The 18,018-nt window shown below is 38.7% G+C and overlaps 2 protein-coding genes across 8 annotated transcripts; both read left to right on the forward strand.

The window, feature by feature from the left end:
• The first annotated feature begins 331 nt into the window (after positions 1-331).
• PANK2 (pantothenate kinase 2) lies at positions 332-11,739 on the forward strand. 6 transcript variants are annotated; one of them, XM_023685956.2, is made up of 24 exons: positions 332-639; positions 725-796; positions 962-1,327; positions 1,824-2,036; positions 2,127-2,188; positions 2,675-2,791; positions 3,361-3,480; positions 3,590-3,684; positions 3,770-3,863; positions 4,080-4,211; positions 4,554-4,666; positions 4,799-4,991; positions 6,411-6,619; positions 6,928-6,972; positions 7,095-7,143; positions 7,404-7,486; positions 8,951-9,067; positions 9,179-9,242; positions 9,381-9,527; positions 9,648-9,806; positions 9,947-10,030; positions 10,322-10,516; positions 11,258-11,329; positions 11,439-11,739. In XM_023685956.2, the coding sequence occupies exons 3-24, from the start codon at positions 1,045-1,047 to the stop codon at positions 11,526-11,528; spliced, it is 2,736 nt and encodes a 911-aa protein (XP_023541724.2). In that variant the 5' UTR covers positions 332-639; positions 725-796; positions 962-1,044; the 3' UTR covers positions 11,529-11,739. The 6 variants fall into 6 exon arrangements, with proteins under 6 accessions (XP_023541724.2, XP_086983051.1, XP_023541722.2 ...); XM_087126925.1 differs by having other exon boundaries at positions 973-1,327; XM_023685954.2 differs by having other exon boundaries at positions 332-796.
• A 1,617-nt stretch (positions 11,740-13,356) lies between these two features.
• On the forward strand, positions 13,357-17,420 carry LOC111801795 (serine/threonine-protein kinase ATM). Of its 2 annotated transcripts, none has more exons than XM_023685953.2 (2): positions 13,357-13,481; positions 13,862-17,420. In XM_023685953.2, the coding sequence occupies exon 2, from the start codon at positions 13,920-13,922 to the stop codon at positions 17,205-17,207; it is 3,288 nt and encodes a 1,095-aa protein (XP_023541721.2). In that variant the 5' UTR covers positions 13,357-13,481; positions 13,862-13,919; the 3' UTR covers positions 17,208-17,420. The 2 variants fall into 2 exon arrangements, with proteins under 2 accessions (XP_023541721.2, XP_023541720.2); XM_023685952.2 differs by having other exon boundaries at positions 13,471-13,611.
• Positions 17,421-18,018: the final 598 nt, after the last annotated feature.

The following is an 18,018-nucleotide window of genomic DNA, read 5'->3' on the forward strand; positions in this document are numbered from 1 at the left end:
TGTGTCCAAATCTGATCCATCTGGATAACCGTAAGAGAGTCTATTATAAATATAATGTCAATCATTTCACAAGAAGATATCTCCAATCATTCTACGAGCAATGACTTGGATAAATGGTTAAATTGATTAATGAACCGTATAATAATTAGGACAAATATTTCAAAGATCCAATATACTTATCAACTAAGCTATATTCATGTTAACGTGTTTAAAGATTCATGAACCTAACTAACCCGATTGAAATTAAAAATAATTTAATTTAATTTTTTAATAAGAATTATAGAAAAAGAAACCATGAAAAAAAAAGAAAAGAAAAGAAAAGAAAAGTCCACCGCCGATTGGGGAGAGCCGTATCGTGGACCATTAGTTTGAAGCTACCACGACTTTTGGCGCGATTTGTGTGGAACTAAACAAGCTATTCGCCGCTTGTCGGATTCAGGCACCGTTCACGGCTGACCGTCGAGCCGACACTACCTTCACTAAAATCCCAAATTCACCAATCTTTCCATTTCACCTCACACTGATTGAATCCCTTGAAACCTGCAGATCGCCGATCCGACCATCTGTTGCCGGAATCTGAATTCTTACTACTTCCGTTCTTTCTAAAGCCACCGTCGCCACAAGCTTCCTTGGCCGGAGGTTAGCCTAAATTCGGATTCATACTACTTCCGTTTACTTTGGATTGCTTACCGAGCTCTTTTTTTCCTGACTCAATCCGTTTTAGTCAAAGAATCGAAGAGTTCTTCATTTGTCCGATTGTTTTAGAGTTCGTTTTGTATGCATCAGAGAGTAAAAGGCAAGTGTATTTTTCAAAGTGGGCCTTACAAGTTAGAAAGCACGAATTTCAATTTCAGGATTTGAATTGATGTTTTTCTTCTCCTTGTTATTTAATGACGATAAAAAGATCGTCACAGTTGGATGGCGTTTCTTCTTCTTAACGACAAGTATCTATAAATTTTAGTTGGTGTGTAGGCTTACGACCAGTGGCGGTATAGTGCATTCCAGTTGTGGGTTAGGCAGCTGGGAGGTGAAGGTTTGGTATTAATGGCTAGTCCTGTGGATAACCTACACCCTGATATTCGTCGTATAAAGGGAGATGGTCAGCAAGCTGAGGATAAAAACCAGCATGTTGAGAAAGAGGGCGGCCTGAGTGGTGGTGAGAGGGACATGGCTCCGGTTACTGGCAATTCCATCCATAGGTCTGGTTCTCGCCCACAGCTAGACCTCAGTAAAGCTGCAATTCAGGGCAATTTCGAGGAGAGAGACCCTACAATTCTTCTGCCTAACCAGTCTGATGATATATCTCACCTGGCTCTTGATATCGGCGGTATATTCCATGTGTATTCCTGTAATCTGGATTGGTTCATTCTATGTATTGGTTTATTCTTTCCTCCTTTTCTGTTCTTAAAAGCTTACTTTTGGTTAATTCTTTTTTTGGGTAAATGATTATTGCAGAGGTTGTTAGGGAATCTGATTCCAAGCAGTAGAAGGATTGAAAGTTATTATATAGTATAGGACGACGCACAATCTGATAATGGGCAAAATACTCGTTTTGCTTTTGAATGAAAAGGGTTATTCCCTTTTCTTTGGCTTCTCGTTTCCCTCTTTTAGTTGTTATCTAGCTGTTGACATGTATTAGATTTGATGTAACGTTTTTCTTGAATAATCATCATTGAGTCTAGTCGTGTTCTTTATCAATTGTGAAGTGAATAAGATAAGAGGATGTAGAGGCATATGGTTTATTATGGTTGATACAGGACATAGCTTTTTACAGTTTCAGTTTCTTTATTAAGTTGATGATAGAATTAATTCTTAATTTGCAGGATCTCTCATCAAATTGGTTTACTTTTCAAGGCATGAAGATCAATCGGTTGATGATAAGAGGAAGAGGAGCATGAGGCAGAGGCTGGGGTTTTCAAATGGTAATAGAAGAAGTTATCCAGTTCTTGGTGGGAGGCTTCATTTTGTGAAGTTTGAGACATGCAAGATTAACGAGTGCTTAGACTTCATCCATTCCAAGCAGCTACATCGTGGTGGTATGTATGTTGTCATCATACTTTTAGTTCATTCATAATTTTCAGATAATCTGAGTTTCTTGTTTTCTGGCAATGCCTAAACATTTTCAGCTAGCAACAATTTACCTCGTTGGCATTCAGATGGCTCAACAAATGAAAATGCCATCATTAAGGTATATTCTTTTGATATGACTTCATATCAGATCTGTTGTGCTTTGAGGAAAAGGCCCACAAATATTTTTAGCTGCAGAACCGAAAGTAGTATGTTTTAGGACTTGATGTATATTTCACATCCTTTTTCTACTCTTCTGTGAATGAGGTTAACAAAGAACTACTATTCTACAGTCGTAACTTCTACCTTCTGCTATTGACGTTCTTTCTTAGGACCTCCTTTTCTTGCATCATCTTACTCTAAATCGTCAAATGGAATTTTTTTACATAGGGTTGATTCACCCCTACCCTCGGGGTCTGCCCTTTTTCTTCTTTTTCTGTACCTGTGCCTTTTGTCTTGCCTGTTCTCAGTTTTTGTGTTTTCATTTGTCTTGACGAACTAAAGAAAAAAATGGAGTTAAAGGTGGGAAAGGGCGTGCTCCTTAGTTAATGTGATTCACCTTTTATTTAGATAACGCTTCTTACCCTGTAACAATTGCTGCAAGAAGGCTACAGGTGGAGGGGCATACAAGTTTGCAGACCTTTTTAAAGAAAGACTTGGAGTTAGCCTTGATAAAGAAGATGAAATGGATTGTCTTGTGGCTGGAGCAAATTTTCTGCTAAAGGTGGATTTCAAACTCTTAACATTTTTTTTTTTTTTTTTTTTTTTTTTTTTTTTTTTTTTTTTGGTGCTGGTATAGTAAAAAGGAAGTTAGATTATGCTTGCATTTTCATCGGTTCTTTTACTACCCACTTGAGTTTTTGATTACTTGAAAGCTTTAAGTTCGGTTTTGTTTGCTTCTTTGTGCCCGTAAATTTTTTATGGCATGCTAGTGATTCAGGTCTGGGGGCTTAATCTTTGAGCTCGTTTATTGATTTTTTTGATCTTAAATATGCATTTCACTTATTGAATAGCAGTCACACGTGAATGCCTAGATACCTCTTTGAAGAAGTTGGGTTGTTAACCACAAAGGATAATTCTTAGTGTAAACATTGAACCTTCATGATTGTCTCATCTTTGGTAGATTTTGAGTCGTTGGTTTCTGCTTAAAATAGTTGTGTATGCGTATGTAAAACTTGCTAAATTCTTTATTGTTATCTTAAGGTACATATCTTTTTATGAAGCAGTGTTACTTATCCTGTTCTCAGATGAATAGTACTTCAAAGGTTACTAGTGTTAACAATGTTTTAGTAGGCAATACGTCATGAAGCTTTCACTCATATGGAGGGTAAAAAAGAGTTCGTGCAACTTGACCATAATGAATTATTTCCCTATCTGCTTGTTAACATTGGATCTGGTGTCAGCATGATCAAGGTATGGCGTAAATCTCTACTTTTGTTTTTCCCTCATTCCATTTTCTTGCTCTTCATCTTAAGGATGAGTAAAGCTTGCTAAGCTTTATATTTGCTTAACTTTTTTTAAGGTTGATGGCGATGGGAAATTTCAGAGAGTTAGTGGGACAAATGTTGGAGGGGGTACCTACTGGGGTTTAGGAAGGCTGTTAACAAAATGTAATAGGTAATTATGCAGTATATATTGAGAATGTCTTCTCTCAAATTTTGTTATTATTTTTAAGATTTGCCATTTATTTATCCTGCTCCAGCTTTGATGAGTTGTTAGAGCTTACTCAAAAGGGAGATAATAGCACAATTGACATGCTTGTTGGGGACATATATGGTGGCATGGATTACTCTAAGGTGCGTTAAATGTAAATTCCTTGCATTTTTGTACTTCTTTCCAAAACATGCTGTTCTTGTAAAAAATGTGCAGATTGTGGTTCTTTTGTTTGTTTTTTCTTATTATTTTTCCCTGCGTGTTCTCTGCCATAGGATGGCAATTGTCGAGGGATAATTGTTCTTTATGGTAACAATTTCAAATGATCTCTTATTTATTATTCTCTTTTACTGTTCTAGATTGGTCTTTCTGCGTCAACAATTGCATCAAGTTTTGGCAAGACCATCTCAGAGAGCAAGGAGCTTGAGGACTACAGACCAGAAGATATCTCATTGTCTCTCTTGCGAATGATCTCATATAATATTGGGCAGGTCAGTGATGCAATGGAAAAAGTACTTCAAATTTGGTAGGAACTAACCAAAATTTACTAGGTGTCCTCTCTACAAGATTGAGCTTTCTTACTATATAAGTAAATCAAGATAACTAATTCTGCTTCGCTATGGTAATCATTCTTAGCAATATATTTAGTTCTCATGCAAAATTTTACCAAATAAACATAACAAATCATCGAATACTAAATCCTCAATTACTCAGGTTTAGCAATTGGTTTCTCTTAATTAGTCATTTGACATCATCTATTTGAATAAGTTGTTCGATAAGCAGTATCAATGGCACTTCCCGCTACGAGATCTAATTTGAAATTTTACTGGTAGATATCGTACTTGAATGCTCTACGGTTTGGACTTAAGAGAATCTTTTTCGGAGGATTCTTTATCAGGGGACATGCATATACCATGGATACAATTTCCTTTGCGGTTCACTTTTGGTAATCTGCATTTCAAGTCTTCTGTTTCTCATTATCATTTTTAGTTACGTTAATTTCTTTTGTTTGTTTGTTTAGTTTTTTCTTTCTTTTTACTTTCTTAATACAGAGTTTTGTACCGTACATTTTGTTTAGGTCAAAAGGAGAAGCACAAGCAATGTTTTTGCGTCATGAAGGGTTCTTGGGTGCCTTAGGTGCATTCATGAGCTATGAAAAGCATGGTCTCGATTATCTATTGGCCCATCAGTTAGTTGAAAGGTTTCCTATGGGTGCACCATATACAGGAGGGAGGGTTCATGGGCCTCCACTTGGTGATTTGAATGAAAAGGTAAGCACATGGCACTGGAATATCTTCGATTACATCTTAGAGCTTTGGTATTGGTTTTGATTATCTGAGTGTATTCTGTCATCAAGCTTGGGTAATTGTAAAGTTCATTTGAGTCTGTGATCTATTTTCTACTTTTATAGCTCAAACTTCCTAATTTTTTTAACATCATGGAGCCAGATTGGAATTATCACAATCTATGATGTTTAACGGAAAAGAGTTTGGAAGATGTTTAAAATCGTAGGTAGGTAGATCATGATGTTTAATGGAAAAGGCTACTGATGCACAAAAGTACAAGCCGAGATAAAAAGTGCAGAACAAAATTAATAAGGAAATAATACTTCCCTATTTGTACAAAAATAAAAAATAGTAGAAAATAGTTTAGAAAGAGAATTCCATCCAGAAGCTTTCAATCTAGCCGCTTGAATTGTTTTAACCAAGGCTTTTCAAAGTCCTTGAAAAAATTTTGGTTTTGTTCTAACCAAGTTTTCTGAAACAATGACCTTTACTGCATTAGACCATGTCAAATTTGATTTTGGGTTCAAGGCAGGGCTAGTAGAAGGTGAAGAGAATTGAAACTTGGATCATTGGGGAAGGCCCCAAAACCGAGAAAGGCATCTTCTTTTGAAGTACATCATTGGTAAATCCACATAAAGGTATTATCCTTTTAGTGAGGGGCTTGACAGAGAAAATACCGGAAGTATCTGGACTGTTTACTTGAATTATCGTGCTCTACCTATTTGATATTGCCAAATCCTCTGGAAGAGAACTTAGGTCAATGAATTTCATCCTTCCAAGTGTTTCCTATTTGTAACTTTCCAAGATTGACAAGAAACATTGTCTGAAATAGCACCACTGGGGAGAATAGACCCCTTAAAAGACGGGGACAACGATCTTTAAAAGGAGAAACAGCTGATAATGCCAAGAGAATATTCTCTTACAAAAATCCAAAATAGCACCATTAATGGCCCGTGTTTAAAGCTAAAGGTTTGGAATCTTATATTTTTGACCAAGAGAACCTTTTGGTGAAAAGAGCGAGCTTTAGTTCACCAATCAATATGGTGTAGTTGAGCGAATTCTATGCACAGCTCTGGCTTTTTACAGCTTCTAAAAAATATTCCTATATTAATCATGCAGGCTTTTGTGGTTGGTTTGTGAAAACCATAATTCCATTGATGATGTGATGAATGATTGGGTACCTAAATACTAGTAGGCCTGTTGTGTTCTTTTTCTATAGTCAAGTACATTCTCTCCTCTAAGAAAAGTACGTCTGTGATATATATCCTATTCTTTCTACTTATGTGTTCCTACTGAGACTCCAAGGTAAGAGGTCATGGCAGATTTGTGAACCCGCCTTATAGTGAAACTAGATTTTATGATTTTACCACGAGTTTGTAAATTTAGCATTTTCGAAAAATGCAGATTTCTTGGATGGAGAAATTTGTGCAGAAGGGAACTGAAATAACTGCGCCTGTTCCTATGGCTCCCCCTGGAACAACTGGACTTGGAGGCTTTGAAGTTCCTTTATCCAAAGGAGGGACCCTGCGATCTGATGCAAGTGCCCTAAACGTTGGTGTTCTCCATCTAGTACCCAATTTGGAGGTGTTCCCTCTGTTGGCTGATCCAAAAACGTATGTAATACACATTCTACTTTGTTATTGCATCGAACAAAATCCTTTTGGATTCTATTGCGTCACTTCCTTTCTACAAATTAATACGACATGCAATAAGTGTGTAGAATATTTTTGGTTTAATGGTTTTGCTTAATTAGCTACATGAAGAGAACCCACATCAAAGAAGGCGGTAGCCTACTTTTTTCGAACTCATATACTAATTCTGCTTGAATGAAGAAATTGCATGAAGTCCTTTGTCAGAAGATTTGCTTTTCTTGATTATATTATAGATTCTTGTAGCTTTCTTATGCTTGTGTGTTTTGCAGATATGAACCTAACACTATTGATCTCTCTGATCACCGTGAGTTGGAGTAAGTATATGAATAAAAGCTCATTTCAATATTCCTTAAAATGCATATGAGCCAATGATATTTTATTTGAACATTTTTTTCCAGTGCCAACTAAAAACTATCTCATATTTATTCATCTTCAGGTACTGGTTCACCGTGCTTTCAGATCATTTACCAGATCTTGTGGATAAGGCAAGAGCAAACACTGAATCTTAAGCGCGCGCTCTCTCTCTCTCACAACACACACACAATTCCGCACTATCAATATATAACTCGTCTCTTACAAAATAACAAGGACCTGCATAGTTAGTTAATAATGATTTTCATTTTTTGACAAAGTCAAAAATATTTCTTAGGGTTGACTTGTCTTTTAGTGAATGACGATAAATTGTTTTATTTACCTCTTCTTTTTTTTCTTACTGATCGAGAAAATTGTTATTGGGAGATGTCAGGCTGTTGCAAGCGAAGGTGGAACTGATGATGCCAAGAGAAGAGGTGATGCATTTGCTCGGGCATTTTCGGCCCACTTGAGGAGGTAAATTCATTGACTTTAGATCGATGTACACGCTGCATGGTTATATTTTCCTGAGAATGGATTGTATGGGGTTTCAGAACATAAAAGTTCAAATTTAATGGCTCATTCTATTTTGGAAAATATACAATTTCCGTTTGCTGAATTTTAAAGTTTTCCTTTTGGCTTATAAATTTTAGAACGGGTCATTGTTTGGAAAAACTGGTTCGAATTCATCTCTTGAATCATTGTAATGTTAGTTATGTTAGTAAAAAGATGACTACACAAGTTCGACGATACCGTGGTGATGGTGACATGGTCAGTTTAAACGATGTGATAAGTTTTATTCCTTTTCTCCTGTTGGTTCTTCTCACCGTTCCCGAACCCTCTGTATTCTTTCTCTTTCTATAAATCTTGTATTGGCTTCATTGAGTTGTTGCTCAATGTCATGGGCCAATTCTTATCGGAGTGTACAAGCCATGCCCACCCGTTAACCTCTAAACAACCTGCTAGTGGCCAATTCTTATCGGAGTGTACAAGCCATGCCCACCCGTTAACCTCTAAACAACCTGCTAGTGCCAACATTCCATGCTAACCTTACAGTTTGCCTTGTGCGCCCTTTGCTGGTTGATATGCCGCATGCCTTGCCATTCACCTACGTGCTGCCCAATGCACATCCCATGACATTGATTGGTGCAAGGCCCTACTCCAACCATGTCAAATGCTCGAGTCTCGAGGTCCTAATGGTCAGGCTGAGTTTGACCTTAAGATCCTCTATGGGTATTGTAGCTCAATTTCTTTTCACTATCATACTTATCGGTCATCCCTTTCAAATTTATTCGTCAGCCAACTTTGTCGGTCTTGTGTGTCTTATACGTGCTACTCGTGTATCATACTTAAGAAGTCGTTCTTGTGCTCCTGACTTCCTTACGTTTTCTAATTGAAGGGAGTTTTAGAACCTTACCATGTTGCAATTCTTCTTATAGTCTTTTTCCTCACGGTAAATTCTCATGTACTTTTCACAGTAGAGAGTCGCTCTTGGTTATTGGATCTACCTGTCACCATAGCCACTTACCTGTTACTGTTATCCGGCCAGGTTCAAATGACTGATGTGACCTGTGATATAAGAATGATCAATCCAACCTAGGAGAATGGAAAATTATATCTCTAAACTAAAAAGTATTTTAAGTGTTTTGCGAAGGTTGACTTGGTAGGCATCTGAACCAGTCAACTGATTTTGTTTTTTTTAATACAAATAGTTATTAGAAGGGAGTGAATATCTTTTACTTGAAAGCTTACGTCATCAAGCTTTAGGCCCTGCCAACTTGAGTATAATTTAATTGATTACATTATGTATTTGTCTTAAAAGTGAGACGTTCGATAATCCCCACATTGTTGAAAACTGTATTCGCCTCTTACTTTTATGTCTTAGTCTCACTTGTTCTTGGCTCGAAAACTTCTATCCAACTAAACTCCAACTCTGAGTAGGTTGATGGAGGAACCTACAGCATATGGAAAATTGGGTTTGGCTAATCTACTGGAACTGAGGGAAGAGTGCTTGAGAGAGTTCCAATTTTTTGATGCCTATAGAAGCATAAAACAGAGGTAAAAATTTAACATCCTTTATTATTGATTTAAAAATATCATTATGGATAGCTGTTTGGAGTATTGATTTCCTCTCCCTCCTTCACGCAATATCCTTTCTCGGTCGATCAGGGAGAATGAGGCATCACTTGCTGTTTTACCTGACCTGCTGTTGGAACTTGATAGTATGAATGAGGTATCTATAAAAACTTTACACTGTTACTCACTCCATGGTGCAATAGAAATCCAGCAGTTATAGATCAACAACTCAAATGTTTTTCTTATAGTAACATATCCAATTTATCTGCTTCATGGTTTGCTTGTTAATTTGCAGGAAGCAAGACTTCTGACCCTAATTGAAGGTGTTCTTGCTGCAAACATTTTTGATTGGGGCTCTCGTGCCTGTGTCGATCTCTATCACAAGGGGACAATAATTGAGATTTACAAAATGAGTCGCAATAAGATGCAGCGGCCGTGGCGGGTAATCAAATTTAACTTCAGGAATCCATGTCGTGAAAAAACGTCAACTGTCCTCAACTGTTAAATTTCGTATCAGTGCTTATTCCAACTTCTTTTTTCTAATGTTTATATATATATATAGGTCGATGATTTTGATGCCTTCAGAGAAAGAATGTTAGGATCTGGGGATAAGAAACCCATTCCTCATAAAAGAGCTCTTCTCTTTGTGGACAACTCAGGTGCTGATGTTGTTCTAGGGATGCTTCCCCTGGCGAGGGAACTCCTCCGACGTGGAACTGAAGTAAGTTTACGTCGTTTTGATACTGAACGATAAATTAATTCTATAGGTAGCTGCTAGTCCGCTCCATGCAACAATTTGTTCTTCGTATTTATTCTCCATTAAAGTACGCCCTCAGTAGTGGTCGAAAGTGTTCGTTCCAGGTTGTTTTAGTTGGAAACTCCCTTCCTGCCATAAATGATGTAACCGCAATGGAGCTTCCTGATATAGTAGTTGAGGCTGCTAAGGTACATTTCTTCCCTGTGCATCACAACTTGGCATTCAGCATGTTTAATCTGCACGCATTAGTATTTATTTATCTTGTCCATTCTTGAACTAGTGTTTTAGACGCTCAATTTTCATACTATAGCTACTTCCTCCTAGAGTTTTGCAGTTTGCTTGTTTCTGTTGTGTCTGTGCCATCAAACATTATGGACTCTGAAATATCCCAAAGAGGCATTAAAGAACCTATAGAACAGGCCCTGTTCAAGCAAGCTCGTGCTGTTCAGTTAATTTAATCGACAAACGTTTGTTTGCAGCACTGTGACATACTACGTAGAGCTGCCGAAGCGGGTGGATTGATTGTGGATGCCATGGTTAACTCTGCGGATGGTTCTAAAGAGCGTTCATCATCTGTTCCCTTGATGGTTGTCGAAAATGGCTGTGGTAGTCCATGTATAGATCTAAGGCAGGTCAGCTCTGAGCTGGCTGCTGCTGCAAAAGATGCTGATTTGGTAATACGTTCTTTCATTTCAAAAGTTAATAGTAACAAATATATTAAAAAAGTAGGCTCAGTGAGTAGCAAATATCTCATCCTCCCAGGGATTGATACGTTACCAACGGCGAGCGTAGGAAACAGTGAGGGTAATATAAATTCACTGTTTTAGACCTGTAACAGCCCAAGCCCACCGCTAGTAGATATTATTCCTCTTTGGACTTTCTCTTTCGAGCTTCCTCTCAAGGTTTTTAAAACGTGTCTACTGGGGAGAGGCTTCCACACCCTTATAAAGAATGTTTCGTTCTCCTCCCCAACCGATGTGGGATCTCACAATCCACCCCTTCAATCGATGTGGGACCCCCCAATCCACCCCCATTCGGGGCTCAGTGTCCTTGCTGGCACACTGCCTCGTGTCCAGTCCCCTTCGGGGCTCAGCCTCATCACTGACACATCGTCCAATGTCTGGCACTGATACTATTTATAATAGCCCAAACCCACCGCTAGCTGATATTGTCCTTTTTGGAGCTTTCCCTTTCGAGCTTCCCCTCAGTTTTTAAAACGCGTCTACTAGGGAGAGGTTTCCAAACCCTTATAAAAAATGTTTCGTTCTCCTCCCCAACCAATGTGGGATCTCACAAGTAGAAGAAATTGAAAGCTTGTCAACAACTAATAAGAATTTGTGGTCGCCATCTGTCTGTAAAATGAAAAAGACGAAGAAAATAGAAGCTACATGAACTCGGAGTTTGTTCTAATGCAGGTTATCTTGGAAGGAATGGGGAGGGCCCTTCATACCAACTTAAACGCCCAATTTAAATGTGATGCTTTAAAGGTGATGTTCACTGGCTCTCTAGTAATTGATCTGGCCTGTTCTTCTTCTTCTTCTTCTTCTTCTTCTTCTTCTTCTTCAAGTTTTCATGAACAAAGTGTTGCTTTTGCAGCTTGCCATGGTGAAAAATCAAAGGCTAGCAGAAAAATTGTTCAATGGAAAGATATATGACTGTGTGTGCAAATACGAGCCATCACACTGAGAGCCCTTTTCCATCTCCAAGCTATCACTCTCAGTTTGTTCATCAGAATTTTTGAAATATTCTCCACCTTTTTTATGCGAATATTTAGAACAATACATCAAATTCATAGCCTTAGGACCTCATATATCTCTTACTAAAAAGATTCTAAAGGTGGAGATGTGAAGTTTATGGAATTTTCCAATGTATTCAAGGTGAGCCCATCGCTAGCATATATTGTCTGCTTTAATCTGTTACGTATAGCTGTCAGCCTCATGGTTTTAAAACGCGTTTACTATAGAGAGGGTCTCTAGCCGTATTCTAACTAGTGCATCGTGTCACAATTGCACTCTTGATGGCAGCGGGCTTGCGATTATGCGGCACTCACTTTCCAACGACAAGTGAGTTAAGCCAATTTGTTCTTACGTCGCCTACGGCTAAGCGACGTATGCTTGAGTCTCTGGCCTCGGTTTAAGAAAACGAGGGCAGAGAGAGATTTTTGAAAGAGACGTTATATAAGCAAGCAAGAGAGTAACAACAACGGCTCAGAGTATATAACCTTGGGCAGGGAGAAGTTGATAACTAGTCATATCCCTCTATTATATTCTGGGGTATTCCATGTCGGGCAGGCCTAAACATGATTTTTTCGAAACTAGAACATGGAAAGACATAAAGGGTTTGGCTTGTCGTGGGCATGCGGCCATGGGCAACACGCCTTGGACGAGCATAACCGTGACACATCGCACCTCTTGGTGATTGACTCTGATACCATTTATAATAGCTCAAACCCAGTAGCAAATATTATCCGCTTTAGTTTGTTACATATCATTGTTAGCCTCACGATTTAAAAACACGTTGTTAGGGGGAGATTTTCACACCCTTATAAGGATGTTTCGTTCCCCTTTCCAACTAATGTGGAATTTCACGATCCAGTTATATATATATATATATATGTATATATATATTTTAACCTATCGGCATATAAAATATTGATGTGTCGACCTAAAATCCTAACGTAGTTTTATTTGTCGATTTTACATTTGTTCATCTCAACAAAGAAATAAAGACAAAATATGTTTTTAGGTTCGTGAGGTTTAAATTTCATGTTTGTTCGATTTTCGAACTATCAAAACTAACACTTTAATCTGACATGTATAATTGTCGCTTTTGCTAGCATCCTATTACTTTATGATACGTGTCACTAGATTGTCGACCTTGCCATTTATAGTTGTTGTCCGACATTGGAACCGAACAACGAATCTTTGCCGTTGTAACGTACGCCCAAATCTGAAAAGAGTCATTAAACAAAAAAATCTAAGGATTTATTTACGTTTTTGGAATAGATCATAGAACAAAGATCTCTTACAACATCTAGATTTACACAAAAAAAAAAAAGAAATAAAAAAAAAAATAAATAAAATTAAAAAAAAATTAAAAAATTAAAAAATTAAAAAATTAAAAAATTTAAATAAGCTCTTTAGTCAACGGCATAAAACCATTAACAAACAGTTGAAATTAATTACCCACATTAATAAAAAAGAACCATTATGAAAAATTTAAAAATTATTGAAAATTCTTATCTATATCAACAACGTGCACCTCATTTCTCAGTGACTGAGGACAAAACACGTTGAAATGAGTGACAAATTTGGTGTCAATCGAACATCGAACAGACGCTGACGCTACACGATACTGTATGTTCGTTCACCAAAATCATGTCTACACTAGCGAAATTGTTTGTAAATATTTTTTTCATTTATATTTCAAAATTTTAAAATAATATATATATTTTTAAAAAAAATCCAAAAAAAAAAAAAAAAAAAAAAAAAGGATTTGTACACACCGTTCAAGGGAGAAGAGTAAGGCAAGCGGTTTTAAATTAATTACTTATTTATTTTTTTCTGTCTTTCTCTCTCACCGTAATTGTTGAATCCTCGGCCTTTTTTCTTCAGCTTTTCAGCGCCTGCAAACAAACCTGTATGCTTTCTTTCTCTCTGTTTCCCTTTCCTTTTTCTTCTCACTTTACTAATTATTATCCAAATCATCCTTATCTGTCATCGAATTCTTCGCTTTAATTATAATCCTGCTTCCTCCGCCTTCAATTTCAGTGAGTTTGATCTCTGTAAATTCCGATTTCAATTCCACTACTTTATTCATTCGACTTTGATTCTTGATTTCTGTTTCTTATTCTTTTCCAGTGTCTTTGCTGCTGGAGTTTGTTCTTTTACTTTTTATTTGTTGATTGTTCTTAAATTGGGGACTAGGTTTATTTGATTGTTTTTCTATCAGTGTTGTTAATGCTAGAGGTTTGATTGTTTTGTTTTTTTTCTTAATGTTTTCCTGCTTTACTTGATCAGCTTCATTGATGTGATGGTGTGGTTTTGATAATTTGGGGGAGACGTGTTTAGAGTTAGAATGGAAGACCCCAAAACCCCAGAAACCCTAGAAGCTCAAAGCCCTGTGAATGAGATTAGCGAGGATATTTCTGGTTTTTCTGGTTTGGTTGATTTGAGTGGTGGGTTAACTGTGGAGATTCCGGTTGTTGAGAATGTCAATGGTGTAGCGGTTAGTAATGTCGAATTGAGGATTGAGGAGGATGAAATGGGAATTGGCGGTTTAGAGGGAGAAATTTTGGATGCTGGTGGAGATGAAGACGGTGGTGATGGTGTTGGGGCTGAGAATGATCAGAACAATGGCAACACGGTGGAATTAGACGGTCTTCCTACAGGGAAGAACGTCGAAGTTTCTGGCGATGGTATATCGCTTACAGTGGATTTCTCGAATGTTCAGCCAGAAGAACCAGAGCTTCCCAAGTCAATAGGAACGGAAGAAATTTCGAAAGAAGCTGGAGATGAAAAGCAGGCTATTGAAAATGGTCAAGAGAACAAATTTTCGGTTGGTGATGTAATATGGGTCAAGACCAAAAGTCAGACATGGTGGCCTGGAAAGATACATCCCTCAGATGCAGTAGAAAGTGACGCAAGTAGCCAGAGTGATAGTCTTTTAGTTGGCTATTTTGGGAGCAGCCATGTGACATGGTGCTCTACATCTCAGTTGATACCCTTTGCTGAGAACTTTGAGCAGATGTCCGGGAAGTACAAGTCTCGAAGTTTCCTTGGGGCTGTAGAGAAAGCTGTGGATGAGTTTGGTAGGTGTGTGAAGTTGGAGATGACGTGTTCGTGTATTCCTGAAGGAAACCGCCCATTAGAAGGTGATGATGGATCAAAGGATGCAACTTCTCTGCCTCGGCGCAAGTCTGGTTTCCTTGCTAAATATTCTGTTGATCAGTATAAACCCGAAACATTCCTAGCACGTGTTAAGGGTCTTGCGCAGATTGTTTCCCTATGTGGAACACTAGAGTTGAGTATCCTGTATAATCAATTGGCAGCTTTTCAAAGCTCAATAGGGCACCTGCAGTTACCTTTGCATCTGCTCTGGGAAACTCATGATGCTGACGACAATGTGGCGAGCAGATCAGTGAGAAAAAGCAAAACTCGTGTTACAGTGAAAAGTGATGAAGAACAGGTAGAAGATGGCACACAAAGCTCACCATTAGAGACACTGCCCATAGGATCAGATATTCTACGTGAAAAGATGGAGGGAAAGATTGACGATCCAAATAAGGTGCTCGACGGAAGCATGGAAGGAGGGAAAAGGAGCTCCAGAAGAAAGACAATTGCTGATGGAGGAATTGAATCGAGATCGTTAAAGAGAAAAAGAAGTGACAAATTCGAAGATCTTGAATCCAGCAAAATGGATTCTTCAATCAAGGGAGAGGTGATCAATCCATTAGCTTATGAAGGCAAGGATTCTGATGTAGGAGACTTTGATGATGGGAGCAAAGGGATGTCGGAAAAGAGATCGGAGACGAGAGAGAGGAAGAAGAGCAAGTATTTATCTTTTCCATACATAAACTGGGGGCCGAAAAGTATGCCAGCTGAAACAGAAGGTATTAAGGCGCTTAAAATTTCTAGCGAAGGTGAGGATGAAAGTGAAGCTGAGGGCAAGAATGAAAGCCCTTTACTATCTAAATGCAGTGGCAAGTTCTGGAAGAAGTGGTACTGGAATATCACCAGTGGCAGTGATGTTGCTGGTAATCAAGAGTTAACAAGTGTATCGCCAGCTGAGTTTCTTTCTGAGCTTCATTTTACTGCTGTGAATTGTCTTTATCCAAATGAAAGTAATAACTTTGACGCGGTTGCTCAGTTCTTCTCGAGATTTAGAATTCTCACGTTTCATGATGAATCTGTCGACGCTGGTCAAAATGAGGCAAAGACTGCTGAGGTTAAGCATCCTTCTTCTACTGCTAAATCAGGGATCAAGAAAAGAAAAAGTCAGGCAAATTCTATCTCGGAAATGGAAGAGGTTAAGCATCCTTCTTCTACTGCTGAAGTATATCCTGCAGGAGAGGCACAAAAAAAGACCCCTCTGTCGAAAAATGATGGAGAAAGCTTGGGGAGATTGAAGACTAAATCCCTTTCTGCCTTGTCCGATGTGAACATAAACATTTCTTCGAGTAGCCCACTTACAAAAGACTCACCCGAGATTGGACCTGAACCACTCTCACCCAATGGTTTACCAAAGCGAAGGAAGAGAAAGAACGATGGATCGCTTCTCCAGAGTAAACCAACAACAGAGATACCTGATTTAAATGGAAGTGGTTCGGCACCTGCCTTGTCGGTGGAAGATCAGCGGGCTGCGAGCCAGGTTGCTTCCCAACAAAAGTCTGAGCCAAAGACGAGAAGGAAACTTGGTGCTGTTAAGGAGCATTCAAAGGTGTCTTCTGAATCCATAGATGCGAATAACAGCAATGAACCTGGTTCCTTTTTCATTGATCTACAGGTCACAGTTCCACAACCACTTGGTGTGATTTCAGAGAAAAATAAAGTGGATTTTGAAGGAGCGCCTAACCAGTCAGTGGAGGAGCAGACAATTGCCCAGGATCAGAGCAAGTCGGGGGTCAAAGGGCGAAAGAAGAAGGAGAAACCGCCATTGACAGATCCAAAGGTAATCTTGCCTTCTGATATACCAGATTTAAATGGAATGGGTATTGAATCTAGTCAGGGGAAAGACTCCCAGTTGACTAAACCAAAGAGGAGGAGGAGAAAAGGTGAAGCTAGTTTGAACCATCCGAATCCTTCTGACAAACCATATATTTATAATAAAGTTGAAACTGATGGTGATGGTTTAGGTTCTCTTCTTCTCTTGACTTTCTCTTCAGAAGCTCCCTTACCTCCCCGGCAGCAAGTTATCACAACGTTTAGCCAGTTCGGATCTTTGAAGGAATCCGAGATACAGTTGAAAGATTCAACTGTTGAGATAGTTTTCCTTCGAAGTGCGGATGCGATGGAAGCAGTTCGGAGTTTAAAGAAGAACAACATTTTTGGCCCAACTCTTTTAAAATACCAGCTCTATCACCTCTCAACTCCCCCGAAGACGTCGGATGTGGACAGGGCTTGCACAGCACTGGCCTATCCAGCATCTGAGGGCACTCTCAACTCATCAAAGTCTGCTGAATTAGGGTCTCAATCAGCAGGTGAGGCACAGCCTGTCGAGTTTATTAGGAAGAATCTTCAGATGATGACATCAATGCTGGAGAAGTCCGGAGACAATCTCTCCCCAGACACAAGAGCCAAATTGGAGAGCGATATTGAAGTCCTCCTCAAGAAGGTGAGTTCCATGGCGGGTTCTTCCTCAACGTAAAGGAACCATTGTGGATTTTCTTTCATCAGGTTCTATCAAACCCCTCGTTAGTCTTGTTGGTGTATTGTAGGTGTAGTTTATGTATCCAAGGACACAAATATTGCCTAGGCAATTCGTGGAGCTTCTCTGTTTATTAATAGTACTTCTAGTTTTCCCTTTTTTCCTTATTTACAACATCGTATAAGCAATGTGAAGCCTTTGCATTTCATGAGACGTCTCATACTTTTGACAATCTTTTTCCTTGTGTAGGCAAGGAATTTAGCCATGGTTTTTACTTCTAACTGTGTGCTTATCCCACATCTTAGTATAGCAAGCGCATAAGCTTAATATGTTTTAGGATCAGATTTCACAGGATTGTTGGAAGGGAGTCCCACGTTGGCTATTAATATGTTTTAGGATCAGATTTCACAGGATTGTTGGAAGGGAGTCCCACGTTGGCTAATTTAGGGAATGATCATGAGTTTATAAGTAAGGGATACATCTCCATTGGCAACGAGGCCTTTTAGGGAAGCCCAAAGCAAAACCATGAGAGCTTATGCTCAAAGTGGAAAATATCATATCATTGTAGAGGTCCGTGATTCCTAAAATCCATTGTTTTGAGTGCAGTTCGAGTCTTGCATGCTTTTTCTCAGTAGAAATGAGCTTTCTTTCTTGTTTAGCCAAGGCAACGTCTTAGCATCATCCCCAGAATGACTCCGCTTGCCATTTCAGTGACCAACTACATCCAATTCAAAGCCCCACTCCTACCCCAGCTTCGTTGTGGATCAACGTTGCCTCAAAAGTGTAGCAAGATGGTCTTTGCAATGAGCAA

Source organism: Cucurbita pepo, chromosome 9, assembly GCF_057944985.1.
Source record: "Cucurbita pepo subsp. pepo isolate OVF chromosome 9, ASM5794498v1, whole genome shotgun sequence".
In the NCBI taxonomy this organism is placed as follows: Eukaryota; Viridiplantae; Streptophyta; class Magnoliopsida; order Cucurbitales; family Cucurbitaceae; genus Cucurbita; species Cucurbita pepo.